Source organism: Electrophorus electricus, chromosome 12 (assembly GCF_041902795.1).
Source record: "Electrophorus electricus isolate QZ-2024a chromosome 12, ASM4190279v1, whole genome shotgun sequence".
Lineage (NCBI taxonomy): Eukaryota > Metazoa > Chordata > Actinopteri > Gymnotiformes > Gymnotidae > Electrophorus > Electrophorus electricus.
This window is the reverse complement of record NC_137508.1, coordinates 8119330-8134897: the sequence shown is the minus strand read 5'-3', so window position 1 is coordinate 8134897 and position 15568 is coordinate 8119330. Positions and strand designations below refer to the sequence as shown.

At 38.6% G+C, this 15568-nt stretch overlaps 1 protein-coding gene across 7 annotated transcripts in view; it reads left to right on the top strand.

Moving 5' to 3' along the window:
• Positions 1–1027: 1027 nt before the first annotated feature.
• The window catches only part of zgc:171482 (zinc finger protein), an 81138-nt gene continuing 66597 nt past the window's right edge, over positions 1028–15568 (top strand). For all 7 annotated transcript variants that reach the window (XR_003411746.3, XR_014126285.1, XR_003411743.3 and 4 more), the window contains exons 1-2: positions 1028–1389; positions 12197–12301. Coding sequence is in view for 4 of the 7 variants with exons in the window: in XM_081724118.1 (XP_081580244.1) it covers positions 12197–12301 (105 nt within the window). In the remaining 3 variants the exon portion in view is untranslated. The remainder of the gene's footprint in view (positions 1390–12196; positions 12302–15568) is intronic.

The window sequence follows — 15568 nt, the reverse complement described above, 5'->3', positions numbered from 1 at the left end:
ATGCCTTTTGAGTGTAAATATGCACTATTCAGGGAAATATATGGCACAACTGAAAAATGAGTACCTCAGCCAAGATGCACACTACATGCAAGTATAGTGTCAAATGCAAACTGGCAGCCCAGATTCACAGGCCTGCTCCTCTGACATTCTGATGAATTGGCTTCCTCTGGTTTCTTTGAGATCCTCTGGCATTCACACTGTGTTGAACTGGAAGTATTTGGATCCTCGACAATAGTGGCTGTCACATTTGCAGAAAGCATGTAATAGGCCATTTTTATTGTTGTTCAATGGGACGCTTTCTACATGAGAGAAAATGTGACAGTTTTATGAGCAATTGTAATTCATAACACAAGTTAATAGGTTCTGAATGCAGGAAAATAGATTTAGAGAAATGTCATTCATTCTGAGGTGATTATAATTCAGATTTTGTTCAAGACAAGAAATTGGGTTAATGTCATGTGCTACATCACATAAGCCATTTTATAATTAATAATCATTTGTGAGCAAATGTGCAATCTTATCTTGTTCTCATAAATATTGTTTCATTTCTAATTTATTTCTTACAAAGAATCAACAATAGTCTAGTAGTGTACAAAACATGAACAATAGTTGAACCATTTTGTATATAGTATGATTTTTATTTTAAGAAATTTAGGGTAAAAATGGTAATTTGCTTTCTAAATGCATGTGGTTGGTCTTGTAGTGAATTAATAACAAACATTATTAATGGAAGAAAGATATAATGAATGGTCTCTAAGACCACAGTAAAATCAATACGGTTAAATAAACTACTTCATGATGATTTTGATGATTTTCTGTACACTACAGATTTTAAATAGGACAATAGATGGCGGCAATTATATCTCTATAAGCTCATTATACCTGTAAACCACACGGTTTTGCTATCAAATGCGCATGGAGTATCATTAACATTCGTTTTTCTTATATATATATAAGATGACACCTGCGTGTGCGTGCCATGTAGGCAGCAGCGCTCGTTGAATCCCACTACACCCGTGGTGTCCCCTGACGTGAGTGTAACGCCCTCCTTATTTGACTTGCCCGCTCACTTTCGCTCAGCCGATGACATTGCTGCGAACGACTCAGGCTGTTACTCTGTTAAAGTGGATCAAATGGAATTTATGCTGTTGAGGTGAAAATTTCTGTGGCCCATTCACCATTTTCTTCCGCGTGCTCTCTAACAGCTACGCTATACTTGTAGCATCTTGAGCGCAAAGCAGGAGAATGAACGGTACCTTAGAATAGAGTTGCATCAGCAACGAACCGAAAGTTTGCCGGGTACACGTGCAATTTCACAAACTCCAGCGGATGACTACCTTTGGGGATTTGAGCCATCGCATTATAGCAGAGACAACATCGTAGCGGAAGGTGAGTAAAGACGTGCGCACGTTTCTCTCGAGAGTAGGACTTCTCTCACACTGCAGCAACTGGCTTTTGAAATAAATGCCTGGCTCATTCTCAATGGATTAACCGCTGATTATATCTCAACGATAAATACCACAGAACATGTTTCACAAAAATGTTCAGCAAGTATTAACAGCAACTACACTATCAACTGTTTTCGTCTGTGGTTAGTGCAGGAAATGACTAAACCAGAAGCGAGTTCATCAAGTTTACTTAAATGTAGCGTAAATGTAACGTAAATGTCAAATCTGAGCTTTATTTATAAAAAGGCAGCGCTTCGCGGCCATTGAGATGACTACTGTTGACAAAACAATGCTACCAGTGTAACATTGGTAATTCTATTGCGAAGTAAATGTTTTGAAGTGTTAATGTAAAGTGGTCTGGCAGTCACCATTAACAGTTAATAAAGAAAGGACTTTAGAAGACAACACAGAAAAGCTTGAGCATTGCACTATTAAAAGTGCTAAACCTCGTAATGTTTTTAAGAACTCCTAAAAATAAACGTTTAAAGAATTTTACATTCCACCTAATCAAAACATCAGTACAATTTCTCACCCAGCATCATAATGTATGTTCACATCACCAAATCTAACACATTATATGAGTAGTGGGAGCAGGAATTGTTGGGTGGGTGTGGGGGTGGGGGGGCAGTCGTCCCACACTATGCTGCATTTTAATAAATTATGAAAATCACAGTCTTAGTCATACATTTTTCTATCAGCAAGAAACTATGAATCAACTGCAGAAGTTTTTTTGCCAATCTTTACAGTGGATTAGAATAATTTATTCCACCAGCCAACTGTTGAAATATCTAACTGAGAAAAATAATGACTGCTACAGAGTTAATGATGTGATTGTAATTGTCATCATTGTTCTCATAAGTGGGGGACACACAGCCTAAGAACAACATACACAGATCATATAGCCAAGTATTTTTCCTCCATTATGTAATATCCATTTGCTTTGTACAAGAGAAAAGGTGTGTGATTTGGCCTTATGTCTTTGGTTGCATGGTTACCTTTGTCTGTCAGGTTGACCTTTGTTAGTTCACATTAAAAGTATTTATGCTTTCACCAAAGAATACAAGTTGATGTTTTCATCTACAGTCATGACTCACTGTGCTTCTCTTTTGGATTTGTTGTGTGTCTCATCTATAGTTCAGTTAAGGCTTGGCTATGTGTCTTATGCAGTACATCTGACTGGCAAGACTATTAGGTTTGGACAGGGGATTATATATTCATCTACATCCCTGGCTCCACTGAACACGGCTCTCTGTGCATGGCATCCTTCAGCCGTGAGGGATGCTCTTGGCTGGAAAGTTTATGGTACTTCGCGCTATGCATTACTGATTATGGATGCTGTGAGGGATGCTATATGCTGTCTCTTCTCCTGCACACAAGCACATGGTATCAAAAGATAATGCAGATTTTGTTACAGCCCATTTGCCAGATATAATCATTAGATTCTTTGGTTTTCCTTCATATGCAGACTTATAAAATGTTCCATACCTCTGATACTTGGTCTTTGTTTTTGGAGAAGTGTAAAGGGATTAGAATTGTGGTTCATTTGGAATTGCATCTGCCTCTCTGACCATAGTGTAGTTTCATCACTCCTTCAAGATTCCATGGCAACAGGCAGCAATAACCTAACTGAACATCCTTCGTAAATAGCATACTGTAACCTTTTGTGGAACTCATTAATTCCTTTTCTAACCTTGATAAGATCCTAGATACTGATGCAGATGGTGATTTATATCAGTGTAATGATATTTTGTCCCAAAAATGTTCAAATACACCAATTACACTGTTAACAGAACATATGTGATGATGCTTGAAGTTGTTAGAGTGCCTAACTGTATCAAGCACATTTGTAAATATTTCATATGGCATATATTTTCCCTATAACGTTTCAGTCATATAACTTTTGTTAATTTGTGTTTGAGAGTGTGTAGAATGATTAACTTTCCGATGCAGAAAATCATGTTTTATTGCATGATTATCACGTTTTATTGCATAATAACATATTGTGACAACAGTAATTTGAAAAGAGTGTGCTAACCTTTAGTTTAAAATAGCTATAGTTATGTTATAAAAAAGACATTATTCCTTCATAATAAAATACATAATATCCAACTAAGATCTATATTAAATGATGTTAATAATAAGGATAATATATATTAATAATACTGTTCAGTATAATGTTTCACTTTATTACAATATTCATACATTCAAACCAAAATCCTGCATAAATATTAGTATGCCAAATTCTATAAAGCTTTGAGTCAATTAAGGACAAGCAGACACGATTGAGTTTGACTGGTTTATTTTTTAGATGACTGTCTATTGATTACTCCAAGCTTTCAAAGAAGCCAAATTCTGTTTGTTTTGGGTGAAGGTGCAGGTGTGTGTGTGTGTGTGTGTGTGTGTGTGTGTGTGTGTGTGTGTGTGTGCATGCATGTATACAATTGTGTGCACTGTACATCAGAAGCTTATGACAGGAATAAGCTTAACTATGATCTTATGAGCTGTATCTGATAGATGGTTACCCTGTGGCAAAGTAACATTTTGTTTTTAATTCTGTTCCCTATTCTTCATTGGCATGTCAGAAGATGCCACATTCTGCTGTCCTCATCCTATATTTAGTTGTGGTCTAGCTATCACACATTCCAATACATATATGTCTAACACCATTTATGTCACATGTTTGACCTTATTAGACAGCTATTGAATTTCCCTTTCTGCCATGATTACTTGCTTTGTGTCAGTATCTGAACTGTATCAAAAAAACTGGAAACAACTGCTGCCTTCACTTCTACTATATGCAAAAATGTTTCATTGTCCACCTTATTCGCTGCCTTACTTATTCTCTACTGATTAAGTATAGACAACTGATTTTTTTTTACAGAACAGTAAAAAGACTGTAAGACTTGAGTTGCTTTTTGTTTATAGTTATAAACATCTCTCTCTTTCTCTCTCTGTCTTTCTCTTGCACTATATATCTCTTCTGTTCTTCAGCTTCAGTTAGTGCTTGGCTGTGTATCTTGTGCTATACATCTGACTGGCAAGACCATTGCACTTGGACAGGGGATTTTATATTCATCCCCAGCCCTGGCTCCACTGAGCATGGCTTCCTGTGCTAACCATGGCATCCTTCTACCATGAAGGATGCTCTTGGCTGGAAACGTTATGGTGCTTCACACTATGAATTACTTAATGATATGCTCTGCTGTGAAGAATGCCATATGTTCACTCTTTGCATGCACAGAAGCACAGGTTATCTCCATGGAAACTTCCCTCAAAGTCATATTCATCACTACCTGGAAACAATTCATTTGCTTGCAGAGCAGAAAATGTGCTCCTTTTTTTGTCCAGAAAGTTCTTATTGAAAGTTAATTTGATTCTTAGGGTGTTGCTCCTTCTGGTAAAGTGGAAGCTTTTGGAGGTGGGGGTGATGAGATTGTCAGATATATTATCTTTCCTTTATATTGTTAAAACTGGCACCTCATGGGCCAGTGCTGGTTCTGCCCTATGGGACTCCTCAGAATTATTTCTGAAAACAGGAAGAAAAAATGTTCTGGTGTCCTATAGTCACTGACACCCACCTATGCAACTGTGGTTTTGAAAGGAAGAAAAGCAAGAAATTAAATCACGAGAACCCAGTAATTGAAAGGTTAGGCAAACAATGTCATTTCATGGTATCCATGTTAAAATCAGAAATGTTAAGAAATTGCTCAGTGAAATTCTTCACTGAATCTCAGGCTACTTGTAGCCATGTTTGGCTGCATTTATGACATTTATGTGACATTTAAAGTTAAATAGTGTCTTGAAATAATAAATTGTATTTGATGAACATATTCACTAGAGGGGTCAATTTAAAGTATTATGCAGTCTTAATGAGCAGTATATTATAACAGATTAAAATATAAAAATGTTGAGGTCAAGTGGAGGGCATTTGGTTTGTGTGAAAACCAAAGTCTTTAACTGTCAAAATGCAAAAAATGTTTTCATTTTGTTCAAGGGTGTGTGTGTGTGTGTGTGTGTGTGTGTGTGTGTGTGTGTGTGTGTGTGTGTGTGTGTGTGTGCGTGTGTGTGTGTGTGTGCGTGCGTGCATGTGTGTGCGTCTGTGTGTGTGTGTGTGAGAGAGAGAGAGAGAGAGCGAGAGAGAGAGGGCGAGAGAGAGAGCGAGAGAGAGAGAGAGAGAGAGAGAGAACAAAGATAGAAAGAAAAAGCAAGAGAGAAATAAGAGAGCAGTGATTTATAGCTATAACAGACTATAACACTATGTCTTTACTAGTTATTGAGAAGTAGTAAAATCAATATTTGTATATTCTGCAAATTTATGTATTCTGCACCTACTGACTGGATACTTTCTGCATACTGGTTTTGTGTGAGAAAACCTTTGGTATTAATTAATTGAAACTTGCTATGTATAATACTTTGGCTGAAGTACAAATATTGTGCTAAAATTTAAAAACTAGCCTTAGGGAATAAACAGGAAAAGAAGAATGCACGAATCTAATATAGAAAAGATGCAGCTGTTCCAGGGTTAGCATGCAGAGATAGTCGTGTTGAAAGTGTGGTAAATTATCTGTCTTTCTAAGTCCTCGGAATTGTTGATATAAGTTGTATGCCACATTTAGCAAAAGCAAAAAAAAAAAAAAAAAAAAAAAAAAAAAGATGGTAGGAACTGTCTTTCCACTATGCCCAAAACTGAACACAAGTACAAGCAGTGAGTTAAGCCATAGTACATTACACTTCTGAGCTCCATGTCTCTGAGAAGACAAATGGCTGGAGAGGCACCTGGACCTCTACTGGTGAATGGGGTTGACACGTTGTTTTCTGTAAGCGTGAGTCATGTGATCAGCTCAGGTGCCTTTAGTTCCCTGTCATCCTCATCTTTCATCTTGGCTCAGAATTCATCAGGCTCAGCTGAGAGCCTTGCAAGGAATGCTGGCAGCACATGATGAAATCATAAGGTAAAGACACAAGAGCAGTGAGCAAAGTAAAACGCCCTGCATTACAATAACAGAGCTACTTTATAGGCACAAGCTTTACAGCAGCTCATGTTTTAGACTCATTTTTATCCAGACACTATAGTATGCTCTTTGAAGGGGCTGAATTTATGCTGTGTATAGGTCATGGGCATGAATAAGAATTTAATGTAAAATGGTCACTTAAAATAAATCAAAACAGATACACAGGGCCACAGAAATTGAAAACAAAAGTGAATGAGCATAGGTGTCTACATGATCACTTTTTTCTTAATTTCTTAATAGTTAGCAAACAGCAGACATATTGAGGTGAATCGTATTTTTCGGTACAGCTAAGTGAACAGCCCTCTTTAGTGTTCTGAGAAAGCCAGGCCCTTAGTGATTCAGTGCAACCAGTTTTATTAATCAGCCTTTACCAATTTACTTCATGCATGACTCAAATGCAGTTTTGGCCCATATTCTTAAGAGACAGGATATCCTTATAGGCCCTTCCACATGTCATGAAGGTGCAAATTATGACCCATTAGTCTGAAATGATAGCCATGGCTGCAGCACTCTCAAGGTCTTAATTAATGCAGCACTTTATCAGACAAGTAGTGAGAATATACAGATTGCATTAGCATAGTGACTGGATGGCATCACTGACAGGTTCAAATAAATAGACTGTGCAGGGAATCGTAAAGAAATGGCTGTGGCATTCCAGTGGAAACGGAAGTGATTTTTGTAGTGTTGGCTGATTCCAAGAAAAGGTAAAGCAACATAAATAAGACCCAGTGAAAATCAGCATGCCTCTTTAAAAACAGCCCCAGAGAGCTTTCAGTGTAAGTGCAACCCTTGGTATTACATTCTGATCATTGTTAAAATGTGTCCCATCTATCCTGAGTAACTCATTGCAGATGCTATGAACCAGAAATGAGCTTTGGATATGATTTGTGATCACTGTCCCACACCCCCTCACACCATGCATGACCAAAATGGGTATTTTTAACAATTCAGTACAAATAATTATCATAGCACAATGACATTTTAGAGCCTTGTACTATTGACTTTTCAAATTTGCATTACAAGGGGGAAATGTAAATGCTGTACATTTTTTGAGGGATATTTTTAATGCAATTATTAAACAAATGAACAGTTGATGAATCTGCTTTTTAGAGCCATTGTGTTTTTGTTAAGTACATGGATTTGTCATGCATTCCAGAGAGCAGTGGTATAGTTGAAATGTCTTCTATTCCTCAGAAACCATACACATTTACATCTCATAATGGCATACCTTTGTGGTAATGTTACTCTAGAGCAAAATTAAAGGCGTTTTTGTATTTTGCCTTCTCTTACTTTTTAGTAACTCACAGCCCTCTGAGTATACCTTAGACTTCATCGTAAAACAAGCGGTAGTTTTCATCTCTTAACAGTGTTCTGTTGGCAAAATAGTTAGTGTTTTATTCAATTTAAAAATGCAGCTGCTTCCTGTGGTTATCAAAGTATGGAATTTGTAACATTCTTAATTGTAGGTGCATTGTGTGGTAGTCAGGTAGCAGAATGATGCTAGCAAAATAGATCACATAAAAGGCTGGGCTACAGCTATTCTGTTGTTGTCTTGGAGCAGATTATGACTGAACCATGTGCCAGGAGGGCATTTGAGGGCATATAGGGTCTCAGGCAGAATGACCTGCCCCTCATTCATGAAAAAGCTGACCCTGAGGCACCTGCTCTCTCTGGAAAGTTTCTCCTGAACTTAAGGCATTACATTGCCTCGAAGAACCATCAAAGCACTCAACACCTTCCCATGGCACTGTGCAGTATCCAGGTGTACTGAGAGCACTCACCCCATCCAGAGTTGCTGCCCCAGTCACAGAACAACCCGTGGGCCGAATCCCAGAGGCAGCATTTACAGAGGCAGCCAGGTGAAAGACTGCGGAAGACATTCATAAAGCTGCTCTTTTCCACGGCATGGCAAGAGAAGAAAGGAGGGGTGAAAGGAGCATAGACGCGCAGATCTCATTCGCCTTCTAGCAGATGTATTTTTAATGCCTCCCTCACCCAGGCAGCCCGGCCAAATAAGTGCTCATCAACTTTTTAGGGCTGTGACGTTTTGATGGAATACAGTACTTGAAGGCTGTGCAAGCGGAGGGATCCTCAGAAGCTCTGGATTGCCAAGGCCAATGCTGCTTGCACACATGCTTTTTGTACTCAACTATCGCAATCAGTTTCACTGCAGAAGTGGATACACATGGCAGATATGCTGACATATTTTTTTCTCAGAAGCCCACTCCAATAGTGTTATTATAATTTGGGTCCTTAATAAAGGAGCATGGAACCTTGTAATTGCTGATGATCAGATTACATGGTACTGTTAAATGGGATAGATATTATAATAGCTCTCAGTAGTGATCTTAACCAACTGGCTTTAACCTAAGCTCCAACTCATATTTCATGCACTCATTATACTGTACAATAATACCTTGCTCAGTTCAGCATTTTATATTTAGGCCTGCTTCTGCTGTTTGGGCCAAATTGACAGATGATGGTCTTATCATATCCAGTGAAAGTTTGTAGCAGCAGGTGTTTCATGGACTCTGCAAGAGAAGGTTTCAGCTTTCAGTCAAGGGTCACTGCTGAGCTCAAGTGAAAAAGTAAAATAGAACTCTACTATGAACAGACCTCGGACTTGGGTACAATGAGAAGGGGCAGAAATGCTGCCATAATCCCAGAGGATTGAACCTTTTTACATTTAAGCACTGTATTGTCGGGTGAGGGGTTGGAGGTAGTGTAAAGAGCCCATCTGCAGAGCAAGCAGATGAATCAGAGCCATCTTACTCTCGTGTGTTTCTCTGTGAATGCTGACCCCTCTGAAGAGAGAATTCTCTGGGAAAACCTCATCTGTAATTAAAACTGCCAGCACCATGATGGTCAGGCTGCTCTCTTTATCCTTCACCTGCATCTACCTCAGACTTCCCTGCTCCTCTCTATCCCACACAGAGCCCTGATACTGTACAATACTGTTCTTTATTACACAGAAATTCTTTATTTTACAGCCTGACAGAGAGTGGAGAGCACTCCATGAGCAGGTCTAAGAAATAGTCATGTGGAGGGAGGGGAGACAGCAAAGGAACACGAGGGAAGGAATATACTCATGTTTTCGACATTCATTGCACATAGTGTGGGGACAGCCTGACTAGATTTGTGTCAGCCAGAAGAGCATTACAGTGAGCTGTCTTAGACGTGGTCTCTGTACAGTCACACTGAGTAGACAGGAGCACATGCAGACAGATGGCAGAGGGAGGGATGATGTCACATCACAGATGAAGATAAGGCCCACACATGAGCAACCTGTACTAGCATTGCAGTGCTACAATATGATCACACACTGAACAACTGCTTAATCTAAAACACACACATTTGTAGCTATAATAATCTTAATCTAAAATGTTGCCATAGTGAGACCAGTAAACATATTCCTTCATTGATTACTAGAGTGATATCAGTAGACCTGGAAAGAAGAAGAGGGAGAAAGAGAGAAAGAGAATGTACAAGAATATCCTACTGTTCAACTTAGTCCTTTTTTTCTGCTCTGTACTACATACACTCCACTCTACCCTACTCTATTATGCCAGCCTCTTTATTACTTGGAAATATATCCATTGGGGTTCAGATCTCACTCTTCATAGTGATGTCCATTTGATATCCAGAAGTATCTGTCCCTTTGACCCTTCGAAAGCCTACATTAAATTAACTGCTGACAGTACACCAACAGCTGTAGCAAAAGAGCATACCTTTGTCCATCTTGTCCTTATTAAACCCTTCAGGTTCAGAAGAGAGTGGAATGTAGCACATTTAAGGTACAAGTATATACTCTAAAGTACCACCCAGAAAGGAAGAAAACACTGGTCAGGTTTCAGTATTGGCTGAACATGTAATAGCAAGTTTATGCATAATCATTTAGCACTTCAAAAGCTTTCATCTTTGAACCATGATGGAAGTGCACTGCCCATTTAGATGCATGCAAATCAGCTAAGCATATATTAATCATACAAATCTTACTACAACATGGACATTTGGAGTTGCCAAACTTTCAAATAACTTAAAGTCTTAAGGTTCAGGATGGCTCTGGCAAAAACTTTGAAAGTACATGCAAAAGTTTAATAATAATAAATTGATGTTTTTTCAAAAGCAGACTTTACCACATGTGCATTTTTCCACACATGTGCCCAAGGCTGGATACTCTTTCATCACATCTATGGGGAAAAGACATGCTGTGAAAATTCATCTTAAAAAATAGATTTGAGCCTACTGAATACTGATGCAAGCAGTCAGTGTCACTCTATATAAAGCACATCAGCCAAGTGAACTAAAGTTGACCTTTTTCTGTTCTCTCAGTTCTGAGCCCCATGTGGTGATTCCTTGAGCAAAAATATAAGCAGTTTTCTTTCCATCTGATTGCATGAATCAGTCTTCTTGTCATCAGAATTATTGAAAGAGGTTATGCAATAAGGATGATAAATTAAATTACATTTAAAAAATGGGCGATGTTAAAAAGAAACCAGCCTATTATTAAAGTAGGGGATAAAAACAAAACCTTTTAATACTTTTAATGATGATGATGCAATACTGACTGTCCCAACTACATGATGATCTAATATTCTTCTCATCTCATTTCCATCAACCTCTAATGACTGCCTCTTCAACAGTAAACTCAAATATTGGTTTGGATATGGTGGTGCAGGTGGCAGAGTGCCACTGCCTAATTAATCTTACGTGGAAGTGTTTGCCTTGCCAGAGCTACCACATCAGCAAGCTGACAACAATGTTCCCCATTAGTTCCACATAAGGTCAATTAAATAATGGCTGTTCATCCCACAACCTACTGTTCTTGTGTGTCATGTTGAGGACATTCAGAAACAGACAGTAACTTCATGTTCTTGCTGAACATGAACAGGGTTTGATTCCTCTAACCTAACCATTGCTAATCATCTCTGGACCTGTCTGCCTGGTCCCCATGTAGCAAGCATTACTCATGCTTGTTTCTCCCATGGCCAGCAGATTATAGGACCATTACAGGTGAAATAGGCTAGTAGCTGGTAGTGTCAGACTTTTATCAGACTTTCCACCCTGTGGTTCAACACATAGTTTCCTCCAAGTTCAACATTGGTGAATTAGTGAGACATCAGCATAATTCTCAATCCTCAAGTGTACATAAGACCTTTAAGTCTCTGAACACTTTCCATTTTTATTAATTAAAGTGAATGTGTTTGATGAATGGAAATGAAGTAAGATTTTTTTTACCCTTACGCATATCCCTGAAAATAATTTATTTTGACTCCACACAGCACATACAGTAATTTAGACATTCCTGTATTTTTTCTGTATGTTTATGTCCAGAAGCCTTAATCTAGGCAGGAAAACAAAACTGCAGTTGGTACACTGAAATTTGAAGAGCATATTCAATTAGTGAATGGACAGAACTAAAGGAAGTGTAACTCTTCTCTTAAAATATATCACTATTATATAAATGAGTTAGAGCTGAAGAACTCCCTTTAAAACTGATGGTTGTTTTACCTTTGTCCTCATGAGGGACAAATCAGATAACATGCTGAACAATATTGACAAATATTTTATCAAAAGCCAATCTTAGCCTAGAATTACCAACTAGCCATACTATCTATCATACTATCATACTCACTTATATGACTATTAGGTAAAACTGAAAGTTTAAAACTGAAAGTGTTGCCTACATTCTACATTATGAGCTTTGACGATGCATGCTGGTGTGTTTGCTTTCAGATGAAGTCTGCAGGGGTTGGAGATGGTGGACCCTTCACTGAAAGCTACTGTAACATCTGCAATGCCCAGCTCATCTCTGAGTCACAGCGTGTTGCACACTATGAGGTGAGCTTTCACATACTGCACACACACATCAAACACACTCCATACTCTTACTCAATTTGTCCCCTTCTTCCAAACACACACACTTGTCACTATTCCAACTTGTACCGTTTTACTTTCATTTTTTTCATTGAGCCTTTAGCTCAGAAAGAGAAGTAAGGAAAATAGAATTTAATGAGGTCAAAGTTGTGATTTGTTTATGCTGTTGCATTTACTTATAGCTATACAAACATTTATATTTAGCATTTTAAAATGAGTGTTGCCAAGTTCTCGGTTTTACTCTGAAATTGTTTTTATTTTCTCTGAACATTAAAGCATCTCAATATATTCTGGGAAAGTATTGAGTCAATAAATGGCACATGACAGCATGGATTTAAGCATTAGTTTGAGGATGAGTGGCAACCCTGCTGAGTTTGCTTTTAATGAGATCAAAGAATTTAGAGAAAGTAAAATCACAGCATCTCTCTTATGTATTCATTAATGTCAGTTTACAACCTGATAGTACATAGTGATATCCACAACACATGCAAAAAACACATTTAGTCAGTGATGCACATTAACTTAAAAGCTGTGCTCATCAATTGATCATCAGTGGTCTCATAGTAATCAGTAGCTTGGACGACCTCTGATAATACATGGCAGAATTGCTAAATGCTCACCTCATGCATTTTTCACAGCCTGCTTTTAAAGCTGTAATGTAGTCCACCTCTCTCAAGACTCTCAACCTCAAAGTAATTTAATGAGTGACCATTAAAGAATCATACCCTGCATTATTTAACTCCCCCACTTAGCCCTCCCTGGACTACAAAGTATTCAATCAGTAGATTAACAGCAAAGCTAATGAGGACAAACCATTGTAAGAATCAGTGTAGCACACTGAGCATCTCAGGGTAGCAGTTTGGCTCTGCACAATTTATTTACAACGCAGTTCCTGTACCCAGTACTCTATATTTAGTGATGCCGTTTCTGGCTCTTCTGTCAGTTGCCTGTAATTCTTCATCTAGAGTAAACAATCTCAGATAGCATATTGTTCAAATGAGCATGGGTTACTGCAGACTGCACAGAGGCCAGTCTCATGCACACTGACCAGTGCATTGACCAGCAGCACTACCCAGAGTCAGCATTCACCAGGCTGCCTGTGCTGAACTTCCCCAGACTTCATGTCCTTGAAAAGCACAGAAGTGACAAAACATGTCCTGGCATCTGCTGCATAAGCTTGAGTCTACATTATTCAGCCAGTGTGTCTTTTGCCATACTGCAGCTCCCTGAGAAGATGGGCAAAGAGAAGCTGTGGAGAAAACTGAGACAGGAACAGTGACATACAAAAATGGGTAACACACTAAGGGGTGCGTTACTGTGGAAAAGATGGGGAGATCATGATATTTTGGTTTTGTACACATCGATTTATTTATGGACATGTTATAACATTTTGTAGAATGTCAGAAATAGTGAACCTCACACAGTCATGGATAAAAACAGCATTAAAACTCTGAACTAGAGGGAGAGAAAGGGTGTACAGAGCAGTAGTTAGAAGGGAGTTGGGAGTGTATTGTAGGGAGTTGGGCATGTATAGTAGCCATGTCCTGCTCTGGAGCACACATTAGATCTGTTCACCTGAGATTCTGAAGCTATCTTTGGTCTCTCCAATAACTCTTTACATTAGTCAGAGGAACTTTGAAGGACCTTTGGTTATTTGCTTCCTCAGTCGGTGGGGAAGAGGGGTGGTGATGCTACCTGACATACATGCTAGTACCTGGCTGTTTTATTCACTCTCCATGTTCTCTTTATTGTAACGGAGGTATTCTTCTGATGGTACATGTAGTGCATCCTTTATTTTATTAAACCATTCATTGTATACTTTTAATTTTTTTATTTCCTTCTCATTTTCTGCTTAGTACAGTGCACTCTATTCTGTCATGACATCAAAAGCCTTCCACAAATATTAATTAGCTTAATAATTAACATTATAGCACACACATGAAACCACAGATGCACACACGCACACACACACACACACACACACACACACACACACACACACACACACACACACACACACACACACACACACACACACACACAAACACACACACACACACACACATGCACACCATGCTAAAAAATTATTGCAGCCTAAACATTGGCTCATGAAGCAGTCTTTTCCCTCTCATTTAAATATGTCGTCCAGAACCACAGACTAGGCCTTTCCCTCTATCTTTCTATGTCTTACAGATTTATTAAATAATAAATAGTAAAGACATGTGAAGAAATAGATTAGAAAGAGCATACATTCTCTCCTTCTATCCTTCCTGGCTGACATGCTGTTGGGCATGAGTTGCCTCTTTCATCCTTTCCCAGTGCGGTGGCTCCTCACTGGGCCAGTGTGATCCAGCTAGGCTGCCACCCCCTCGCTTCTCCTCAGAGCCAACCTGCACACAACATCTTTGGATTCTCATCCATCACCACCACACAGCACCCCAGACCCAGCTGGGCCCTCTCTCTACGCATACTTTGCCTGAGAGAGCAGAAATTTGTCAACTTGCAGAAATATTCAGACCGCATGTTCAAAATCTCTATGTACACATTTACTAAATCTCTTTGTTTAGAACAAGTAGATTTTACCCATAGACCATCTGTTTTGCCCTCCTGAGGCCAAGACTGTGTTGTTGTGTGCATTTATTATTTCTCCTTGCTATTTGTAACTAGTAGCATTTGATAACTGTAAATGAAGCAAGGTCTTTGATCAAGACATAGTTTGTGAAGAAAGTGATAACCCCTTAAGAACAGTTTAACATTTTACCATGTCAGACACAGAGTCTCAAGGGTTTAAAGTTTGCTGAATAAAATTGCTAATGTAGATACACTCACACATGCATCTAGTGTGTTTAATTCCAGATATGTCTTTCCCCTTATATATCACACACTTATTTTTTGAGTTTTACAATCTCTAGGTATTGTGTGTTCAAAACATACAAACAAACACACACACACACACACACACACACACACAAACAGCTGTTTATTTTTTGACCATTCCAACCGACATCCACAGAATGCTTTACGTTCCAGCAGAATTCAGGCAGTTTTAAGCCCACTCATCTATGAATGGACCAAAAAAAAAAAAAAAAAAAGATGAAACTTTTACCAATGCTTCAAGCTATACAATTTTCGCCCAGCAAAGGTTGTTTAAATTTTGAGTGTTCAAAGGAGTGTTACTGAGTTGTAATCCTGGGCCGTCCTTTCCAGCACAGATTTGAGTAATTAGCTTTA